General features: G+C 37.3%; 1 protein-coding gene across 1 annotated transcript in view; it reads right to left on the reverse strand.

Annotated features, from left to right (window-relative positions):
* Positions 1 to 24,398, reverse strand: part of LOC134754879 (zinc finger protein 395) — an 89,570-nt gene that overhangs the window by 40,980 nt on the left and 24,192 nt on the right. Inside the window, exons 2-4 of the mRNA XM_063691338.1 lie at positions 20,718 to 20,887; positions 9,726 to 9,853; positions 6,049 to 6,206 (exon numbers count right to left, since the gene is read on the reverse strand). Of these exons, the coding sequence (XP_063547408.1) occupies positions 6,049 to 6,206; positions 9,726 to 9,853; positions 20,718 to 20,887 (456 nt within the window). The remainder of the gene's footprint in view (positions 1 to 6,048; positions 6,207 to 9,725; positions 9,854 to 20,717; positions 20,888 to 24,398) is intronic.

Consider the following 24,398-nt stretch of genomic DNA (forward strand, 5'->3'; position numbering starts at 1 on the left):
GAAGTGTCAGTTGTAATCAATTATGACACGCATATATGTTACTTGATATCGAACGACTCTAGTTTGTCTCTGAATTTAAAAATAAATAACGGATGGATGTTTGCATTACCGCCATTTGACGTTTAATTAATTCGTAAGTATAAAATTAGTTTGTTTTGTTGAAGATAAGTAATATTGATACATAAATAAGTATTCAAATACTCGTGTGATCCTGTTATGAAACTCGTTTCATAAACCTACACTCGTATTTTAATGCCTTTCATTATGTAGCAGTCACATAAACTACTATTAAGAGGAAAGGGGACGGCCGCTTTTTCTATACAACGTAGTCTCCATTTTCCTCTCTGGATATTGTCATTTTTTTTTTACATAATTTGATGTATGTATTAACCATAGCTCCCCCTATGCTCCTACATTAGACTTTTTTCGATTTTTTATTTATTGCAAAAATTAGATGCGAAAAACATATGAATTTCATACAATTTTTTAAATGTTCCTAACTCTTATAATAATTAAAAATTCCATAAAATACAAACGTAGGCGTATAGCTGTGTTTGATATAGGTACAACGAATTGTGTCAAAATACTTTCAATAATGTTAAAATCCAGGGAGGAAAATGAAGACAACGTTTGTATGAAAAGTCTATTTCGAGCGGGTCCGCCACTTTCGTGATAACTATTGTTTAGCAGTATTTGATCTTAAATTCTCTAATTATCTAGTAGATATGTGATCTATAATCGTAAATCATATACATATGTAATGGCGGTACAATGTGAAACTACAAACATTTGAACGGCGCATCCAAGTGACCACTAGTTTTCCGATCCGAGAGACAACTTGAAAACTAATCATGGAAATCTTTACTCTGGATCCAGAGGCCGTGAGTTCAAGTCTCACCCAAGGCAGTAATTTTTCCACTTTTAAATTTATTCTAAGCTTAATAGCATCGATCGCAGACGTTTCTGCTTGTTTAAAATTAATAATAGTACAATGTTTTAATATTTACAATTGTTTCTGTCTTATAGAACATGCATTGAAAAAAAAAAAACTTTTATTGAAATGGGTTCAATAAAAATCTAGTCTAGTCGAATAAAAGCTAGAAAAACACCTCTTCATAATGTCAATGTCAATGATGTCACAGAATTAATAATATAAGTTTCGAATTCCATTCCTTACTTGTTGCTTTTCTTATTTTTTCGCAACTGTATTAAAAAACGTCGTTCGATACACGTGCAGAAATGTCATGACATACTTTCCGCACTAGCATCGAAATACTATTTTTAGGTTTTCGTAAATAACTCGTAAACGGTGGCGCATAGCAAAAAATGTTCTTCTACACAAGTAATCTGCATAAAATTGCCTACAAGAAAGATTCCATACAATTTTTCGCTAGGATCAATATTCAGAGAGATATTAACGCGGGAAAGTTAATTATAATTAATTCTAAGGTCAATTTTTATAAGTTTTCGTAAATAACTCGTAAACTGTGGCGCATAGCAAAAAATATTCTTCTCCACAAGTAATCTGCAGAAAATTGCCTACAAGAAAGATTCCGTACAATTTTTCGCTAGGATCAATATTCAGAGAGATATTAACGCGGGAAAGTTAATTATAAGCAATTCTAAGGTCCCGTATTTTAGGTTTTCGTAAATAACTCGTAAACTGTGGCGCATAGCAAAAAATATTCAAGTAGATAAGTAATCTGCATAAAATTGCCTACAAGAAAGATTTCATACAATTTTTCGATAGGATCAATATTGAGAGAGATATTAACGCGGGAAAGTTAATTATAATCAATTCTAAGGTTCCTTTTTTAGGTTTTCGTAAATAACTCTTAAACGGCGGCCAATAGCAAAAAATGTTGTTAACTTAAATAATCTACACAAAATATTCTACAAAAATAGTACATTTCGATGCTAGTGCGGAAAGTATGTCATTACTTCAAGAGCACCGAGATATCTTGCCACGAGCCGTAGGCGAATGGCAGGACTCGGGACGAGTGAAGAATGACATATCCGCACGTGCATCGAACGACGTTTTTTAATACAGCTGCGAAAAAATAAGAAAAGCAACAAGTAAGGAATGGAATTAGAAACTTTTATATTATTAATTCTGTGACACTGACATCATTGACATTGACATTATGAAGAGGTGTTTTTCTAGCTTTTATTCGACTAGAATAGATTTTATTATTATTGAACCCACTTCAATGAAAGTTTTTTTTTTCAAATGCATGTTCTTTTAAGACAGAAACAATTGTAAATATTAAAACATTGTACTATTATTACCTAAATATCGTTATTTACGATTATTTGTGTATCGTATATTTATAAAAACAATATCGAATGTTGCCTTTGGAAACTTAAAACATTCTTGCAGTAAGAAAATACGCCTCTTCTTTGACAGGCGTTCCGTTCCATTCAGACAACTTATTAAGAACGGTTTTTCAACTTAAAAAAATAAACGTGTTATAATACTTATAATGATGAAGAGGTAAGTAATAAAATATGAAATATGCATATTTTTCGTATTCTTACATTAACAGTAGGTTTTTATGTTGATTACGACGTTTAAAGGAAACTAATATTAACACTCATCAATAAGTAGTCATGAATTGGACCAAGTTAAAATTTAAAAAAAATTGGAAAGTAAAAAGCACTAGTTCGCGAAAACCAACTTTCCGCACGCTAAACAGCCACGAAAAGTAGCACTTTTTGAGCAACTGTATTAAAAAGGTTTATTACACTTGTCGCTGGGATAAATATTTAAATAGATATTAAAGAGGGAAAGTTAATTATAATCAATTCTAAGGTTCCTTTTTTTTAGTTTTCCGTTAATAATTTGTAAAGTATGACGCATAGCAGAAAAAATCTGTTACATAAATATTTAACATCGAATTTCCTACAAGAAACGCGTGAAACACTGTTCGCTAGGATCAATATTTAAAAAAATATATTAAAGCGGGAAAATTAATTATAATCAATTTTAAAGTTGCTTTGTAGCTAAATAAGTTCTTAAAAATAAATAATCTATAGGTACATACAATTTTCTACAAAAACATTCGAAACAATTTTCTCTTGGATCAATATTTAAAACGATATTAAAGGAACAAAGTTAATTACATAATTAATGTCATTAACGCGATTAAATTTCATTATTTTACCTTTTTTTCTTTTTTGACATTTTTTTTACATGAAACAGAAACGGGTGGATAAATTTATTTGTCTACCCCGAACATTTATATAAACTAATGTCTGGTATTTTGTGTTGTTTACCAATATCTCAATTGACATTTTGCTGGGACGTCAGTCTTCCGTAACCACAGCTAGTGCAACCTAACCGAAACGTCGGAAAAAAGGTAAAATAATGAAATTTATTCGCGTTAGACCCGTTAATGACGTTAAATTATGTGTACAAAACGCGAAAGTTAAAAGTGTTAAGTTAATTACAACCAAACTATTTTTAGATACTTTGAAAGACGCATTTGATTCGAGTAGGTAAAAGTAATAACTTTGTTTAAAAATACATAAAATAGGTAAAATAAAATCATACTCACTTTCAAGTCCTTAACATTTGTACCTATAACAATTTTTGGTTTAGGGAGCTAAATCGTGCATGAAACATGAAAATTTGAGGTTTTTTTTTACAGTATTTAAGATTTTAGGTTTTGAAGTGTCAGTGTACACATTACAATCCCGATTAATTGCTTAATAAAACGACAAATTCATTTAATATTCGTACCTATAGTCATATTTCTCATACTAGACGCTTTTTTCACCAAAAGAGTTTTACTCCGCGGACATAGATTAAAGGTTTCAAATGCGAGCTAAAAGATTCAACCATTGAATAAATATGTAAACAAATAAATATGTTAAAAAAATAAAAGATAATTAAAGCCCTTCGAGTGAGTTTTGTAACATAACGAGGCCTTACAACTTGGAATTCGTATTGCGGTGCGGCGCTAACGATGATATTTTCCACCTTTAAAGGACTGTATATTTTGAACCATACCAAATAGATACTCAAAATTTTCAGAATATACTTGTTATTTGAACTGTTATTCCTTGCAATAAAAAATATCAAAAAAAATATAGGTCTCAATACAAGTAACTTATTAGGGTCGCTATGTAGGGCAATAATGGCCGCCATCTTGAATATCTCACTTCCGGTCAAGATTTCGATCGGGCAACCGGCAAATTCGGATTCAGCGGGGTCAAATAAGGTAAAAAAATCCGGTTGCTAAAAAGTAACATCATTTGCCAGTCGAATCAAGAAGGAGAGCGATTTTGAATTTTTTTGTCTAGACCAATCCGCGAAACCACGACAGGATACGAATCAATTAACCACTGTGACGATCCCCCTTAAGTTTGTCTATGTCGTGTAGCACAGAAATGTTTTCATACAATGTGACGCTGTACGCAGCGTACCTACAGCGTCGTAAAGAGATCAAGGCGTTTGTGCCATTTCGAGTTACCACAAGCGATGTCTTCCATGCAGCTACCGCGCATGAATACGTACATACCGAAACTGAGACCCTCGAGCAGCAAAGCAATATTTTAAATATTCGCGCCGTGCGCCGCGCAGCTCGAGGCGGCAAGTTTTCCATATAAAAAATGGCGGCCGCCGCATGCGCGGTTGTCAGAGAGCGTCCCATTCGAGGTAGCTTGCCGCTCGTCAACCATGCTTTGGGTCCTAGAGAATGACTGTACACAATTTTACTTATAGGTCAGTACCATAGCATGCTTTCAAGAAACACACTGTACTTAGTTTAGTTTATTTTAACTCGATACTAAATATTTGCCCGTTCAGTAGTTCAGGAGTATATGTATAGCGAATAGGCAGACATACGCGGTTTGGAAGTGGTTCATAATTATAATAAGCAAATATTGATTGGATTTTAAGAAATAGCGCTGTAAACACAATAAAAATACAATTTCGACTTACCTTTAAATATATTTTAATACTGTACAGTTTGGACTGTTTGTGCCATAGTCCTATTTGCAAACATCAGTAGATACTATCCCCTTTACAGGTATTTTAAGTAGATACATAAAACAATATATATTCGCGTAGCAGTTAGACGTACAGGTCGCTTTGCAATATGGAGAAATGTTAAAAAGTACATTTCGCTGAGCGATAATATTTATACTTACAACGTGATGATCCAATGTATGGCTTGGTTGAACCATCACTTTGTAACGTTGTACAGCAAAATGACAATGTATGGCTTGGTTGAACCATCACTTTGTAACGTTTTACAGCAAAATAACAATGTATGGCTTGGTTGAACCATCACTTTGTAACGTGTTACAGCAAAATAACAATGTATGGCTTGGTTGAACCATCACTTTGTAACGTTTTACAACAAAATAACAATCAAATTAATGACAAATTAATAGATATATCTAGATGACCACAATATTTTGATGGTTATTGAGGTTAAAATAAAACTCAGCAGTATCTAACTTACCAAATTGGTGCAAGTAGCATCCATCCGTAGTACTACAGTTGTCATTGTCAGTAGCATATGGAGCATATGGATCATTAACGTATGACCGTAATTGATTGACGAATTGAATTGCAACAAAAAAATGTGTACTTAAGTAATTTCTACTGATCTATAGGGTGCCAAAAACCTACGGCGGGAGTGACAACGATTAAGGAAAGTTTTTGTGGTTCAAATCACAAGGTAACTACTTGCTTTTAATGCTTACATTTTAGTTTTTTGGATAATTACTTGTTGTTATTAAAATGTACCCAGTTACGTACTTTATTTTTACCCAACATTTAAGTTGATTTCAGCATACCATGAAAATAATTATGAAAAACATCGATTCACAAAAATAAGCAAAGCAGTACTAGTAGAACTGAAAAGACAAGTGCGCGATAAAGACGCACTATTAGCTGTCCAAGTTAAAGGACGATCAATTCTTTGAAATTTATAACCAGATTTGTGTAACAGGAATAGAATCGGTGGTGAAATATGAAGAGTGTCAGGCAGGACACACACACAGAAGCGCGTAAGTACATAGTTAATGTAAACTTACCCGTTTCTTGCGGGGATGGTGATCTTCATAGTCCATAGCTATGCCCTCGTCGCTGAAGGAGGAGGAGGCCGGCGGCGGGGAGGGCGTGCCCGACCGCCACGACGAGCCCGAGCTGCTGCTGGCGCCCGGCGACACCGACGACCGCCCGCCCCACCCATCTGTCACCACCATAATATATACATACATACTGATGCTGTTACTTGTTACACTACTTTACCACACAAAATTATGGATCCACTACAAATTCATTATAACTCGATACTCGTATGCTCAAGTACGTACTCGACTGAGTCTGCAATGTCTGCAACTCTGCATGCATGATATGATACATGTTATGTTCTGTTCTTCATCAGCAGTTCCACTTCACCTAATGGCACTTTTTTGAATGCAAATGCTTCAAATGGTTCGATTCCAGCCTGGGGCACTGGAGGCCTTGGTCACATTTATTTCAGTTTATAAATGAAATAAAAACAAATTAAAATATTTTCTAAAAATAATTTAATTTGTTCTAATACTTCTAACAGTGCAAATGCTTGATTTGTTGATAAACATACAAAAATCGCTATGTTATGCCTATAAGATTTTAGAAATTTCCTCAATTCCTCATGGTTCCTATCATCAGAACTGGATGTGACAACAATGGGACCAACTTGGAACTACATATATACTTTTAAACAAAAATAGGATTTTTCAAATCGGTTCTCACATGACGGAGTTTTAAGGTAACAAACATACAAAAAAAAAATTTACAAGCCCCCTAATCATCGTACCACTATAAATTAATGCAATTACTAAACGGAACTGTGGCTTTCACTAGAAAGAGCCGTTCTTTTCGCGGCACACAGGCGCTGCCACTGCCACATTAGAATAAGAGGTCTCGCTTCAACATTGCGTAACGCTCTCTCTCTCTACATACAACCGTATTCGTTGTAGTTATTATTTCAACTATCTAATGTCTTCAAATTACACATTTCTCAACCATTAGTTTGATATAAAAAGTAATACGATATGAAATAATATGAATGAATAGAATGTATAGATTTCAGTTAAATAATGAGAATACAACTAATTTAACAAACTAAAACCATGCGTAAGCAATTTAGCATTCATGGGCGGCCTGTAAAATATTCCGTTATATGTATTACAGAAGGTCATTGGTTACAAATCATTATTTTACCTTTATATCAATAGCTTACTCAAACATAACACACCAGTGACAGTTTCTCTTGATTTCTCTCTCTCTGATCTTAATATCTGATTCTGATGGGATGCAACTTCATAAGAAATTCGCTACTTCGCTACGTTCCCCAGTTGCATTTATACGTCATTATGACGTCAGCGACGTCATTATGACGTAATAATGCCGTCATTACGACGTCGCTGACGTCATTTTGCTACCTGGGTTTTAGTACAAAAAACATCCATAAAAATAAGTAATAAGCGCCCTGGTCATCTGAACTAATTTATTGGTAGTAATATAAAGGCGATAACTGGTAGCAATATAGCATTGGTAGTAATATAAAGGCTAACTGGTAGCAATATAGCATTGGTAGTAAAATAACAACTGGTAACAACGCTCAAAGTATGGGACAACCTCCGGTGTAGGTAAAGGTGTGAACTACTAAATATTATGCAGAAATATGTATAAAATAGCTATATCCATTGCTCTTTTTCTACTTAATACACAGCATTTGGTCGAAGTTGTTAGCACGAGAGCGAAGTTTCATCAAATACCTGTCTAGACAGCGTCTAGTCTAGACCGCTGTGCTGTCTAGACGTTAACAACTCTATCCTACATTTAACATAAACCTAAACGGGGTCCCTGTCCCTACTGAATAGGTATGTACCTACCCTAATATTCGTCACGATTTTCATATTAGCAAAGGAGAACCAATACCAACCTTTGGCCTATTCTCGGTTAGATGGCGCTGCAGGTTTCGTTTGTTATTTAACAATTTTAACACATATCAGTGAAAGAACATGGGTCAAAATCATATAAAAATAATAAATACAAATAAAAAAAAACATTTATTATCCATTTATTATATTTTTCCATATATATAATATAATGACCAGGAATATATGATCATTGTCAAGAGGGCGCTATTATTCTTATTTATATGGCAACAGTTCAGTATAGTCTGAACAATGTGGATTGGCAACTCGTTTGACTTGCATCTACTTTATTCACCGTAATCAAAATCAGAACCCATTTATTTGGTGTCTACGTTTTTTTTTATTTTCTTACGTATCACACATAGGTCAAAATCGTCTAATTGCATCTTCTGTTTTATTTTTGGTTTGCATAAAACCTCAGGTACAACTTTCTCTTGTAATCCGCGTAATCGATGCCTCCGATTTACCTAGAAATTTATATAAATTTACATGTATGTATTTAATTTAGTCGTAACATACCTGATGGTGTGACTTCTATTAGTCACACCATCAGCTCAGCTCAGCTCTAGTTGAAAAAAAAAAATATTTCGTCTATCATGTTACTCCTTTCTGGGAAGAGGCCTACATCCAAGATTGGATCACCAAAAGGCCACCATGATGATGATGATGGTCATGTTACTAGGTATATATTCCGTAACCTTACATAGGCTCTGCTACATTGTCAATTAACAAGATTGATCGTAGCTAAATTAGCGGTTTCACTTACGTATTTTTAGTCACTCGCGCGACATGTTGTGTGTTTAGCTAAGTTAATATGTCTCATGATAGTTTAAATTCGAAGATTGATCGTCTCCAAAGCCTATAGTAAATATTTTTCAAACTCAATTTTCTTACTGTGTTTCCTCTCTTGTATAACATAACACTACAATAACTAAGTCGTAATAACCAGACTATAATGACATTTTGATTTGTTTACCTGTCAGCTCTGATGTTAATTTGGAAATGTTTCGTAGCGAAATAGTTTAATTTCCCGAACTGTTCTTTTCCAGCAGTTTATTATTTACATTATTAACAATGTTTCGCTCCTGACTATGTATAGTTTTGGGCATTTTTGTCATTTATTATTTAATATTCAACACTTAAGCATTATTCAAGTAAACCGCCACAATGACACTGGCAACAGTGACAACCTATTATTAAAATAATTGCCAGTGTAAGAAATTAGTTCCAATGAAATTCCGCAACATGGCGCATGATCATATATTTCTGGTCAGGCTTTTAAAATTTTTGATATTTTTATTTTTAGTTTTAATCGTGTGTCGATAGATGGTGGTAAATTTACTATGACTACAAAATTTACTATGACAGTACTCCACTATCCTATATGTATATATATATATATTCTATTTGATCTTACGTAACGTAACATGTAATAGTTTACCGTGTATGGTTTATAACTATTTATTCGAAGAATGCGTGACGGAGCGCTCTAACTACATTGAAAAACAACCGACTAAGTAGAAACAACGTCGTTAATGGAGGTGGATTTTTACCTGATTAGGTACACGAGACAAAGGATCCTTGGCCAAATTTACAAATTATAGCCAACCGTTCCGTATCCTCGTAAGGCGCAATGTGTATTACAATAAGTACACTGTTTCAATAAGGGAATGAAGAGAGTCCTTAAAAGCAGCTGAACGCCAGGTAGACGGACGTGTTTTATTTGGGAAATAGGTAGGTACGAGTATGTAATGTAGTAATTAATGGGAGGAGCAACTCACTTGGACGCGGCGAGTTAGGCGAGCAGCTGAGCGACATAAGTACCAGCGCAGCGTTGCACTCGTTCATCTGGTCGTCGCGCTCGCCGTAGCCCAGGTCGCACGAACTGCTGGGGCGGCGCTTGCGCGATCTGCAACAAACACACTATTTCAGTCGTCATACTCAATCTAAGTGACCTCTTATTGCATGTGCAAATTGAACATGAGCGAAAGGAACAGCAAATTTGATTGTACTTAGGGATTGTTAAATACATTTACGTATGATAGGAAGTAGTGATTGTGGTAATATGAAACCAATCCAGTTGCTCCTCGTATTCTGCACTTGCACTTTATGTACTTATAAATATCATAGTAGGTAACCGTATCATCTCAACCGTATCTCATGTATGTTTAATTTCTATGAATTTAAATTTACTTTAATTAAATGTTATTTCAATTCAATTTCATTTTTGTTAAGGTCTACAAAGGATCTTAAGTGTTACGTGTTAATTCATTAATCTTGTGACGATAGCATGAAATGAAAGCCAGGGTACCGAGCAGTCCGTAATGATAAATACATATATAGGTTAACTGGAGACTGGTAAATTATTAACGAACGTGCCAACCAGCCGCAACGGTTACACGGTGCCTTTGCTGCGAAACAGGTCAGATCTATTACAATATTACAGTATTTCCAAGTATAGAAAACAATATGCCCTTGCTAGTGTTAGCTCTTAGAAGCTTATATTTGTAGGTCATAGGCTGTCTGTCTTTTTATGTCATTAGTGAATGTATGAGAATGTATAGTGAGTAATGAATGAATGATAAAGTTGTAAAAAGTGTAGACTAGTTTGTTGATCTGTCGGGTTCGTAGTGGAGCCGACGGGGGTCGTCGACGCGCCGGGTCGCGGCAGGGAGCTGTTGCGCAACCGGCGGCGGGCGTCGGACGCATGCCCAGATATTTGGGCGAATTGTGTGAGATCGAGTACTCTGCTCCCGTCTGCGTCTGGCCGGTCACCCCGTCCCCGTCCCCGTACCACCGGTACCACTTGCAGAAGGATCGACCGTTCATTTTTCACTAATTAGGTATTCAAGCGATTATAATTCCATTGAGACCAAGAACAGATGTCACAGCAGAGGCTCTAAACGGCAAATATTAGCCCACTTTGCTGCTAACAGCATCATCGCGAATTGACGTATGCACGTTGTATGCGTATATAATGTGAAATGTGAGTCATAGCAGTGGGTGACGTAGTTGTGTACCTATATTAGCGGTAAACGTTGCTTCATAAAATGGCGTCGCATTGGAATCATTGCATTTTAGTCAAAGTTATGCTCATTCATATTTATTAGATCATTGCAAGGATAGGAAGTATATGCAAAGTGACAAATGTCAACTCCACCACCAGGCGAGCGGTAGAGCCAATAATCATAGGTTTAGGGCCAGTTGCACCAAACAGAATTGACGGGCTAATCAACGTCACCCAGCACAGAAATATAAAACTTCCCATACAATAAACAATTGCGAACGTTTTAAGGTGACAGACGATTTGGTGCAACTTGGCCCTAAACTTGATCTAATTAGTCGCTTCGTCGGTTGGTACAGTACAGACCTACCGGTAAAATTCAAATAATTTGTTTGGTTCGGCATACAATTATACATACGATATTTAATGCCTTCGTCTTTTAGAAAAATGGTAGTATTCAGTAAGTAGGTATTCAGTACGTATTTAGTCAGAAATATCCACACTTTAGCGTCCACCTGTCCAATCTATTTGTCCAATGTCATTGCGTCTCACTCTGTCATTAAGCAAAATGTGAGCGAATGGTAGGTCCGTGGAAATATTGCAATCTACTGACAGTGATTCAATAAGTATGACAATGAAGAGAATGCACTTACGTCACGTGCAGCGTGTCATTGTTTCTAACATTGTTGATAAGGTTGTCGAAGTTAGAGGGCCATTGACTCGCGCTCGCTCGCGCGGTAGGTCGGTCGGTGACGCTGACGCGGACGCAGCTCAGCGCTCGCTCGACGTACCGACGACGCACTAGGTGCTTCACCCGATACCGCTCCACTCAATACTACTCATACCACCCGTCTCAAACGCCTTTTCGGCCACCCCGGCCTCTACCCCTAACGACCGCTTATACAAATCCGTAAAATACCTACATACTTTTTTTGCTAAGTTTTATGACTAAGGGGGTTAGTTCATGAAACTTAGCAACCTCTTACAAAAATGTAAAATTTTGTCTCTTTCTAACAAACAGAAATGATAAAATGACGGATAGGGACAAACGATTATCAACAGTTAGTTAGATTTGACAGACGTACATATATGAAATATATTAACGTCATAATGTACTCATCGAACGCAGGTCATGCTAGAGTTGATTAACTTGAGGGTTTTTAAGGTGTAGGTGAATGAGTCGAGTCGTGTTGTTTAATCACTGCTCCAGCTCTAGGTGAGTCGTGGTCGTTATCGGCGCGGGCGACGACCGCCACGCCGCCGCGCCGCCCCCTGCCGCGGAGGTGACATTGCTGTCTATATCGCATTTAACTAGGTACAACGTAGCGTTGCTAAAATAGCTCTGACGTATTTGTTAGTGACGTAACCCTCTGTGATGACTAGTTAGATTTATGATATGATGGGGCTAACCATCCCGTTTCTCAGTTGCTCTAACTACTATCGCGAACACTGACGTGAAAGCAACACTCATGCGATGAAGGTACCGTACAAAAATTCGTGTACGTTTTCACGTGACAAACATCAGAATCTAAGTTTTCGCGTTTAAATAATTAATGGACCGTGTTATGAATCGCCAAACAATGAGACATACAACTAGCATACGTAAGAAAGTTGCGCATGCACGTGATTGACGTCAAGATTTCACCCACATTCGCGGTTGTTTGGTTAAACAAGTGTGTGGCCGTGTTGAACATGAAATCGTTTTTATAACTCGCCACGGTCACCGGCGGCGCCGGCTGAGCACACAGTCGCTACTATAGCTGCGTACACGCAACATTGAAGACGACCTTGCCGCCTGTTGCCGCGCTCGGTACGCACAGATCTAACAGTTTTTAGTATTTGTTGTTATAGCGGCAACAGAAATACTATCACGGTTCATGAGATACAGTCTGGTGACAGACAGACAGACGGACAGTGGAGTCTTAGTAATAGGGTCCCGTTTTTACAAACTGGGTACGGAATCCTAAAAAGTGGAAGTGGTAGGTAAGGTCTATGTTTTATTGTAATGTGTAAATGAGTAAATTTTTAGTACTTTTCGATATTAATTTTAAAAATCCGTGGGCACTAGATTTTTTGGTGGCCGGAAAAGATAGTAAATTCCGAACCTATCTTACATTTTACACATTCTGTATTGTTCACAAAACATCCTGTATTTGTTTTAAATAACAGTAAAACAAGGCTTTGGATCTTTTTAAGGCTTTTAAAAATTAAATAAAATTAAAGTCAGTTGTCTCATATATTTTAATAAATATGAAATTTTGTTTTTAATCCAGTAACTTTGTCGCCAATTGGAACGGGGTTCGTTTGCCTCAAATCCGGTAGGTAGTTCTGATTTTTTGCAGACTTGTTTATGATGTTGGCTCAATGAATAATCCAAGTTTGTGACCTCGAGCGCCGAACGCAACTTTGTCAAAAATCGAAGCCAGCGAAATTTCTGTTTTTTTTTTTAGATTTGGGCGATTATAACTAAAGGACTAGTTTTTGATAGTATCTTCTCAGAGCGTTTTTAAAGTAGACTAAATTTGCTATAATACGAGACTAGAATTGTCTCTGTAGATTAAATAGTTTCCGAGATAAAGCCTTTCAAAAATTTTTCGATCGAATTCGTAGGCTGTCCCCGACTGCAGTGAGTATGCACTTATGCCTCAGGCGATGCCGCTTGGCACAATTGTTCCTAAGGTCAAACAATGCTGATCTGGCCGTAGCCACGAGATCGTACCGTACCTACCCCCCGAAAAGGGGGGGAAAGGGTCGGCTCCCCAGGTTCAATCTATGCTATATTTCTTCCTACTTTTAGCAACTAGGGCAAAGTTATAAATAATCATTTTCATATAATTTAGGGACGAATACATTATATTCATACTTTTAAGTGTTTTTCTTACAGTTTTAATCTTTGACTTTGGCCTTAATTAAATTTCTATGGAAGTTTTTACAAAAAATGTATGACAGCCTGCTTTGAAGTGAACTTTATATTAAAAAGGAATAAATGGGCTAAATTGTCCAACGCCGCCGAGCCGATGAAGAGACGGGACAGTTTTTAAAAATTCATCAAAAAATTATGGTGGTAAATTATACCAATGGATGTATAAAAACAGTTTCAGCAAACGTTGTAGATTGTTTAATTATCAAAATAACGTTGAAATTAAGTCGATTTTCAGAGAAATTGTCCCTTGTTTTGAAGTAATTTCTGGAGAAAATTGATTTCGTCTAACTTTCATTTGTTACACTACTTCAGTCATAATAATAAAAATGTAGTATGTAAAAGTTGGAGTACAGGATATGTGTAAACCAAATGACCATTTTTAGGCGTCCAAACTTTACGGAATTTACAAATAAGAGCGACAAAATCAGTGCTTTACGCGAGTTTACCTAAACGTCCATCAGAAAAAAAAATATTACTAATTTATTGGGTCTGTTTTCAAAAAATTGATCTGTAAAACGGCAAGATGAGAAGACGTGCTAATAGAAACCAGTACTTGTTATTTCTATTACGTAATAAAAGGTGTACAATTTCTGCGACTAAATCTTTAGATTTTACATTTTTGCGATTAAAATCGATAACGGGCTCTTAAGAAGGTACTACCAAAAACTAGTCCTTTAAGGTTTAGGGTTATAATTTATAATCGCCCAAATTTAAAAAAACGGTTTCTCGGTTTTTTTCTATTTTTTACAAGGTTGCGTTCGGCGCTCGAGGTCACGTCACAAACTTGTATTATTCATTGGGACATCATAAACAAGTCTGCAAAAAAATCAGAACTACTTACCTATCGGATTTGACGCAAACGCTAAATGTATAGTTACTGTAATGATCAAAATTCTTAGTAGGGCCACTTTATTTTCTTTTGAGTAGTATATATAGCTTAATAGCAATGAATGTGAAACAATGTTATAAATATTGTAATAACACAAGTTGCCCTGATTCATCTAAATCTTATTTACTGGACAAGAACATAGTGGAATGATTGGTTTACCTAACTTCAAGTCCGGCATTTTTTACAGAGCGGTTGATGTAGGTCGGGGCGCATTTTTTGTCGATACAAAAACTGGTGTCCGCAGCGAACGAGCGGCCGTTCGCGGTGATGAGGTCATCGCCAAACTCGGCTTGTAATTTGCTCGAATTGCCCGGACACGTCTATGTCAGATTCAATGTGACGCGAGTGCGTTGCGATGTATATGTATGTACTACTACATCAATTCACTGGTGACACCAATATAAAACGTCATATTTAGATCACTATAAATAACTTTATTTATTGTTTCAAATAAGTAGTAGTTCAAAAACAAGTATTCTCAGTACGTTCCTTCTAAATACACTTTTCAATGATAGTTTCAAATTATTAATTTATAATATGTACATATTTACTTTAAATGTGAAAATAAATGACTGAATTAAGTGTCAGATATTTAGTTCAACTAGCGATGATTATTTTTTCTAGTGCCGACATTGTTTCTGAAATACAATTCATTAGTTTTTGCTTGGGTCCGGAGAAGGATTCACTATGAACAGGTACGATTGTTTTCGGCTAATATTTAGGCGATTAAATCGGAGGGGTCACCTTCGTGTTTATCTTTAAGGGGATGGAAGATGGTAAAGACTAAAGACGTTACCTCTGGTTATGACTAACAATATTGTGTTGTATTGGTGTAAAATGTAATATTTCAAGAATCCTATTTGCTATAATTTTAAGCCAATTACGAGCTTGGCTGAATATTCAATATTCTTCGCTGTTCTACAGGAAACAGTAGGAACATTTATGTATTCTTAGAACTGAGTTATATGCACGAAATAAAAGTTCTCGCCTGCTAGAATTTATTTAATATTCATTATATCCATCATTGATTTACGTTGAAGAAGATAGTGGCATACAAGATTACCTCCAACTGCACCTGCCAACTCAGGTAACGGGTCTCTGTAGCACCAACGAAAGTAAACGTGTACTGAACGAGAAAGTGCGCCCCACCTCCGGCCGCTGGCGCCTTCTCTTTGCTTGTTGCGCAAAACCATGCGGAATGCGGCGGCACCGAGCCCGCTGTCGCCCGTGACACTCAAAATCCTTCATTAGCATAGACAGTTCACGTCGACCGACCATTTTTGTCACCGAAAGTGTGTTAAAAGATTCCGTGTGACCTGAATGCAAACGGCATTGTCTCTGTTGCAAATAAGTCCTAGCAAGTTACCTAAGCTGTACAATATGTTTTTAATAATGAAAAGGAACACATACAACTTAACATTATCATACGCTTTTGAAGTTCTGCACCCAAATGTAAATCGGAACAATAGTACCATTACTAAGACAAAAAGAGCCGAGACCATTGTTTGAATCTTTATAGAGATGTTCAAATATCTGTCCGTGGTGAGAGGTATAGGACATCTCCGAAGATCATGCCAAAAGAATTTAGATATTTACTGAAAAAGTATACCTAACATGTCTATTGGTAGCGATTTTTTCAAGTATTTACTACGATATTACCGATACCCACTCTTCTTTAGACACCTCCGAAATCTCATAGTTATAAGCAGCCAGGGCAATTTTTTGGTTTTATACCCCTTTCCTGTTAATTTTTCTTTTTTAATTTTGGAAACAGGTAAAAATCAAAAGGCGCTAGGTGAGGGAATATGGCGGATGAGGCAGGATACAGATGTTTTTGAACCAAAATAGTCGAGTGCTCTGGCAGAACAGAAGTGTGCAGACTTGCGGAGCGAAGTTGTCGTGGTGCCAGAGCAGAGGGCCTACCGCGAACCACGTTCGACGTGTTGCCTCCCTCTCATACTTACATACGAATTTACAAGTGCGACAGAGAGGCAAGACGTCGAACGTGGTTCGCGGTAGGCCCTCAGATGCCAGATTCCCTATATCGGCCGCTTATTACACCAAGCTGATTATACTTGGGGTACAAACGGTGACATACCATCCCGAGTTAACTGTTCGTTGATCCTGTAGCACAACAGTAGTAATATGTCCCGTTTTGCAGAAAAACGACGTAACCATTTGTTTCGGTGTGCTCCGCGCACGGCGACATTTTGTTGGAGTCGGTTCATCTTAAAAGAACCACACAGTCGAGGCGTCGACTGTCGTTTTGTTTCAGATCGTACTGATCGTACTTAAACTTTTACCTTAATACAGGACTTACGTGTGGGGGCATTTTCTGTAATCTCACCAAGGCCTTTGACTGCGTTGATCACGAAATACTGCTAAAGTAAGCTTGATTTCTATGGTGTACGTGGCATTGCTCTGGCCTTGTTGAGATCATACCTGACCAACCGGTGCCAATATGTAGAACTACATAATATCTCAAATGAAGATGCAATAAGATCCGATGAGAAATATGTTAAATTTGGAGTTCCACAAGGATCAGTGCTAGGACCGTTACTATTTATAATATTTATAAATGACCTGCCTGATATGTTAAGCTATGGCACTCCATATCTCTACGCTGACGATACAAGTGTGTTATCTTAAGTGCAATGTCCGTTGAAGATTTAAATGTACATATGCAAAATTCCTGGACGCAACTTTCCAGATGGTTTGCAGCTAACTGATATCTGATTTGACTTTTTTTTATAGTTTTTATTATTTGTGATCCTTATATTAAGGTGTTATTGTTAAACTTACTTGTCTAATTTTAAGTTATGTGTGTGTGTGTGTATTATTATTTCTAATATGTATTGTTGTGATATGTTCTTTTAATTGTATTTGCATGCATTTTTATGTATTTGACGCAAATAAATAAATGAAATGAAATTAAATAAAAACACATACATTTTTCATCTCCCGACAGCATGCCATAAACATTTTTTTATCCATCATACCTAATATACCTTTATTCTAATTATTTAAGTACACCAAGCCACGAGATGTTCTTTCTGCAAAACTAACGGCTTTGTAAGGCACCCATCTCAAACAACGCTTATGAAGAGACAGCCATTCGTGAATAATAGTTTGTATCTAATGCTGCTGATCCAATGCCCAGTTCTAGCTTAAGCTCTACGTATGTTATTCGTCGGTTCTCACGAATGTTTTTTCCACAGCTTGCACATTTTAAACTGCGGTTTGAGGCTGCCCTGTCTTAGCCTCATCTTCAAAGCTCCTCCGACGTCAGAATCAGCAAACCAATCAAAAACTGTTGCACTCGAACACGAAAATCACGTCGAGTGAGCTCCATCGTTGCAACAATAAGTTAATAAATACAGCGTTTATGATTTCCGTATGAAACAAATGAGCATAAAGTATAAACATTTTTTGCATGTCCCTCATAAGTGAAAGCAATTTTATTTCTTTTAATTACAAGCTTTTCCAAGCTTTTATTTAACTTGACATGGTCGTATGTATTAACAAACTTTTTTTTTTCTATCTTGTTAACCATTTTCAACCACTTCCTGATATCCGATTAAGCTCAAATTTTGCATACATATGTAAATCGTATGCAATATTATGATGCCATGGAGCTGATCTAATGATGGAGACAGGAAGTGACAATGGGAACTCTGTGATAAAACAACGCAACCTAATTGTATTTGGGGTTTTTAGAATTGTCTCGATGAGTATTAGTTGCATGTGGAAAGAAGAGTACAGTCAGCGAAAAAACTTGTACTAAAAATGATTTTTTTGCAAAAACTTATTTAATGTTGTTTTTAGGGTTTCGTACCCAACGGGTCAAACGGGATATATTTAAGCGGGGCTCCCATACAACAAACGTGAATTTTTGCCGTTTTTTGCGTAATGGTACGGAACCCTTCGTGCGCGAGTCCGACTTGCACTTGGCCGGTTTTATCTATTAGTATGTTCACTTTATTACTCATAAGTAACTGTATAACTTAGGTAAGTGTATTACCCCAAATTTTGATTGAGTAAAATGAAGTTTTATTTAAAATGAACCTTGCGGGAGTATATACGTTGTTGAGGCATGTATGAGGGGGAACCGACGCCGTCGTGGACGAGCGGCGCGGCGCGGCGCGGGCGGCGGTGCAGTACGTAGGTTAGGTGCTGCGAGTTGCGCTAGTGTGGCGTTCCATTTCGAAACTAGGTCACCGTGTCACACGAAGGCCGCGCCAAGTGCCAACCGAAACCGCCGCCATCTTTAAATTAGTTTATCAAATCGTGTCATTCAACATACGTATTGTTTTCTCTGACAGTAATAAATCAAGATCAAAACATCTATGTAAAAGTTGAACTGATAATCACTGCCAAGTACACACTTAAAGTACATTTAGAATAAAATAAAAAAAACTACTGTTCAAAAACTTTCTCCTTCTTAGTCTTCATACGGCCGCTTGGCCGGTCAGGTAATCACCAAATTGGTTACTATTTCAAATAAAATCTGTAATTTCGACGAATTTTTATAAAATGAGTGTCGGAGAATATAGCAAAATTCCGTAATCTTATTTTTTATCCCTATATTTTCTTAAGTAGTGTACTGAACTACTGAACTTATTGAGAGGTTATACGAACAAGTTTTATCACTGCGTTCACAATAAATACCAACCACTGGCTTTTACGGTAATATCAAGTGGAAGTGCTGTACCTGACCTTCTATATCTTTATAATGTATCACTACGAAATAAGACACTACCTTACCTATACTATACTATACATACATATATGAGATCGGATACCCCTGGTTTTAAGAAATATGTTCTACGTATCCTATGTAAATTTATTTAAAATGTAAACTTGTGTTGCTGTATCCGGAATCCTATTAACAACGTGTTTGCAATGAAGTCGACTTTCAGGCAGTTGAGGTGAAGGGAGGGGAGGGGTGCGCTGAGTAGAGCGATATCTGTGTAGATTATAATAGGCCTGTGCCTGTTCTGTTTGTTACGGTGCTCGTTGCGAAATTTGAACCGCGACTGGAGGTCTCGCCTCTCACTGTGCTCACGATAAAAAGTGAAACTGCGGTGTAGTCACGTCGCACCGGCATCAACACCATTTGACGCCGTCTGTTCCGGTTTGTTACCGATGCGCCTCAGAATCTTTTGTAAAAAGGTGTACAATGAAGATTTAGCAAGGTTTTCGCTGTGACTACTTGTGATCGATTTTACTCGAGATAACTTCTATGAGTGTCTCATTGGTAGTGTCGCCTACGCAATTGATAATAGTTGTCAACAAAGTTGCATTGTCTGTCCCTCTCTGACATGAAGGCAGGGGAGTACGCGGCGCGGGAGGCGGTAGTCGGCCACAGAATGTAGGCAAGTGTGACAAGGACACGCCCGTACTTCGTGCTAACACTTCCATCCAGTTTCTAACGTGCTAGGCGAAGATTTCGAAACACTCGCCGCGCTTGTCGTTACTTCATTGCTGCACATTTGTATGCCATCCACACTTACCAACAAGTAAACACGGCACAATACAAGACGGCACTTTATATAGGTCTACCTAATTGCGTTACCTAGAAGAAAAGGGTTTTCATCAGAAGCAGATCAAACATCTTTAAGTATACAATGAATAAGCGGTTCGATATGGTGATATCAAGTAACTCATTTATTCCATAAAAGCGTTTGGTTTCGTGTTCATAGAAGCTTAGATCTAGTCGAGGTTTTGCATGTTGTCGAATGCATTAGAAATGCCACAACCTTATGCCACAACGCAACTAGCGGCAAGGTAAGCCAGTAGTAGCACGAGGTGAAATAGAACCGGCGTTATTTTGTTAATTATGCCACCTGGAATGAGATTCGACTCATTCGATGTGTTGAAGATGTCGGTTCTGTATTTATTAGATCGATCAACCTTGAAAATGTGTTCGTTTCTAGGATTATGTACTGTACACTCACCCTTGCATATGATGAGCAGGCACTTCGATGGTGGCGGAGGCACGGCGGCGGTCACCACTGGCCATGTCTGCCAGTCTAGCAAAGTCTGTGTCCACATCAGCGAGTCTTGCAGATTTGCGGGACTCTAGCAGTCTTATTTCATCAAGTCTTTTCTTTAGCTCGATAGGCGCCTGTGGACAAATAAACATATGCATTTAAACTTGTATAAAAAAGTGACGTACGTATAATATATTATAGCATTGATTGTAATTAATTAATACAGGTAAAGTCAGCAAAACTATTAGCTTAGCATCCCTGCATACATACTTCGTACCTAAGTAAATTCCTAGCCAGAAACGAGAAAAATAACTATGAGGAGCATATACTGCAGCACAGTGGGTGTGGACGAGAGATCAATACGGCCGACCTTCTGTCGGCCCGTTGTTGGGTGGTTGTGACGTCACAACCGGGCTTGCCAGAAGTAGAGCGGGACCGACTGGGTCACGAACTCAACAGTCAACACCTACGTCGAATATATATGACCCCGCAATGTTCAACTATGAGTGAGTACGCAGATAATTTACTCTTGTATAAAGTATATGCATGGAATATTTCTTACCATTGTTACCACATGGTAAATATCCCATCGAAAGAATGTTCGTTTCCTACTAAAAATATTAACACTATCAGGGAAGACAAAAGTTTTTGACGTGAAATTGTTGAGCAAACGTGTACATCGTAATTGACCATATTTTAAGTTGTATTTCTGTGGCCCTAGTGAAAAAGGGTACAAGTCTCGCGCAGCTTAGGAGTAAAAGAGCATAAGTGTTACGTGGAACTAACGCCCTTTTACATCTGCGCTGCCCGAGACTTGTACCCTTTTTCACTAGGCCACAGATTTTTAATTCTTATAAAGTAGTCGTATCATATGTACCTAATGTGCATTGAAATGTAAAGGTTAGAATGACCGGTTTTCTAAATACATATATTTTAAGGACATATATGAAACTGTAATGGTATCAATACGATCTACAACAGGAAGTATGAGCCTTATGTATGTAAATTATATGTTGGTGTACAAGTCATACGAGTAGATAAACGCTGCAAGAATCGCGGTCACCTACTCGGTCAATCAAGCGCGCTGGGCATGGCGTGTTGGCAATGGCATGGTGGGCACTCGGTGTGTTGACATTGGTTGCGTTTCCGTTCATGAGCTTCCTTCTTCTAGTCTAGTCTAGGCGCTGGTTGGTTACAATTGAATGCGAGCGTCGAGGACAAGTTTCATTGTTCGTCATTGTGACGTAACGTGTGGTGGTGTGAGTATTAAGTCTAGTAATAATTATTCTTATATTTGTTGTATCTTCCTATTTCAGTGTTGACGGACTTGGCGACGCCAATTCGGGCACGCTTGATGTACTAACGAGCAATCTCTTTAACCCCAATTTGTCTGTTTAAAGGAAGAATTTAACAATCTACTCCAAACAAATCATTAACTTCTATTGAGAAAATCGTCACAGATTATCAAAAGTCCGAGAATAATTTAGTTTGTTCATAGGCGGGATGTCGTGTTTGGTAGACACTATCGGTATGGAACAGAACACAATCGTACTTAAAATTAAACTAATTAATTTTGTTAAAGTATCTATCTGTTACCAAAAAGTGATGTGACATAAAAAGTATATGTAACGTTTTCAAGTAAAAGGTACCACATTGTCGCTTACCATAAGAACGAAATATCCAAGTATCTTTATACGAATAACCTGTCAGAGCTTCCATATGGTAAGCGACAAAGTACCTTTAGTACAAGGTACCTTTTGCTTGAAAACGACACATATTCGTCTACTGTTGACCAAAGCCAAAGGATTTTTAACGCTTAGGAATGTAAACTCGCCAATATTATAGCGGTATGGTATCGGAGTGGTCGGTTTTCCCGCGACACGGTGGTGGTGGTGGTGGTGGTGGTGGTGATGGTGAACTGGTGAAGCAGGCGCGCCCGCAACTCACAAGCGGCCGTTGATCACATCATACTTTCACTTTTACGTGATTTCGTGCGAGTTGTGGACTCTACACACTGCCTTCTAGTGGCAATCGTTAAAAACAAATTAAAGAAATGGTTCATGTGTGAATCGTTAATATTGTAATCAATGTCACGTTTTCGTACTTTTCATGTCTTGTTTAGACCTAGTTTATTTAGTTTACGAGTATTACAGAATCGCAAAATACTAGCACAGGCGAACCTCGAGGAAGGTAGGTACATAGGTACATACATAGGCATGTTTTTAAATCTCTAAACTAAACATAGACCAAGCACATCTGCCGCAATGCAAACGCCGTCACCAGTGTGCAGCGGCAGTTTGCCATCGTGTTATGTAAAAGTGACAGCGGTTGCACAATTGCTATTTGATGGCGAAACTTAGACGCTTTTAAATGCAAGTGAAAGTCACCGAGTGACTTTGACATGATAACACTGAAATACAATTATTACACTTTGTGATCGTTCCTAACAATAAATTAACTGTCCATGGTTTATGTATTTATTGTTTCGACCGTTCGCAACATTGTAAAATGTATAATGCAGTGGTTTTAGTTATTGCAGAATTTAAAATCGGCCATCGACGTCGCACCGCGGTCCTTAGCGTTACGCAGTTGGTAGGTAGGATTGTGGATGCGAGGTGTCGGTTGCGCGTACACGCGAGTCGTAGGTGCATATTTACCGGGCATCAGCGACTCGGCGAGGAGCGGTGACTCGTGGAAACAATGTAGCCGAGCCGGTGATTTAGTCGGTATCTCGGGTTGCGAAAGTTCGGCGCGCTCTACTTACTGCTCATCCATGTTGGCGCTGCGCAAATTCGATTATCGACGCTTGTTATAAGTTTACAAGTTATATCTACTGCGTTGACCACCATTCCCTTGTTTACCCGACGCGCATGCGTCATTAACCGTAGTTAGTTAGTTTTACAAAATAATTAAATAACCGAAATAGGTACACCTAAGCTGAGTTAAAGGTTATAAAACAATTTAAATGGTATCGTATGTCCATTTAAAAAAATGTGTGGTTGTGCGTCCAATAACTGGCTCGCTTCGAACAAAGCTGCAATTCAATGAAGGTGTTCTTTTGTTACAGGTATGTATTTACAATTCAATTCAACCAAATATGTAGCCCCTTCAGGATGAAACCGTTTTAAGCTAATGTAAAATCCTAGTTATTTAAATGATGACATAGGTACCTGTTATAAAGTAATTATTTATTATTTTCAAATTTGTTCAAGCCTACATAATGCTATAAATGAGAAAAAAAAACTAGAGTTTACTTAATAAACTAGCTAAGCTACAGTATAGCGATAAGACCGGCTGTTGTTTACCTCTACTTCTGTTGCTGTTTTCTTTCTGTATTGTTTTTTTATTGAGGCGTGCAATAAAGAGTAGTTTTATTGTAAACTCCTGTGAATTTTATATTTAAATGTATTATGTAGGTAGGTATATGTTTCGTGAATCGTCTCTTTTGCGTTCCATAGGTGGAAACGTTTTGAAACACATTCAAAAGAGGTTTAAGCTAACAGGTGTAACTTAGAAAGAGAATTCGCAATCTAGCGTATACATAATTATAATTACCTACATAGGTTAGGTTAGGTAATTATTTGCCTGTTATACGATGACAAATAATATTGTTAATGCACGAGACTAAATATTAGACTAAAGATT

The sequence above is a fragment of the Cydia strobilella genome, chromosome Z, assembly GCF_947568885.1.
Source record: "Cydia strobilella chromosome Z, ilCydStro3.1, whole genome shotgun sequence".
NCBI lineage: Eukaryota > Metazoa > Arthropoda > Insecta > Lepidoptera > Tortricidae > Cydia > Cydia strobilella.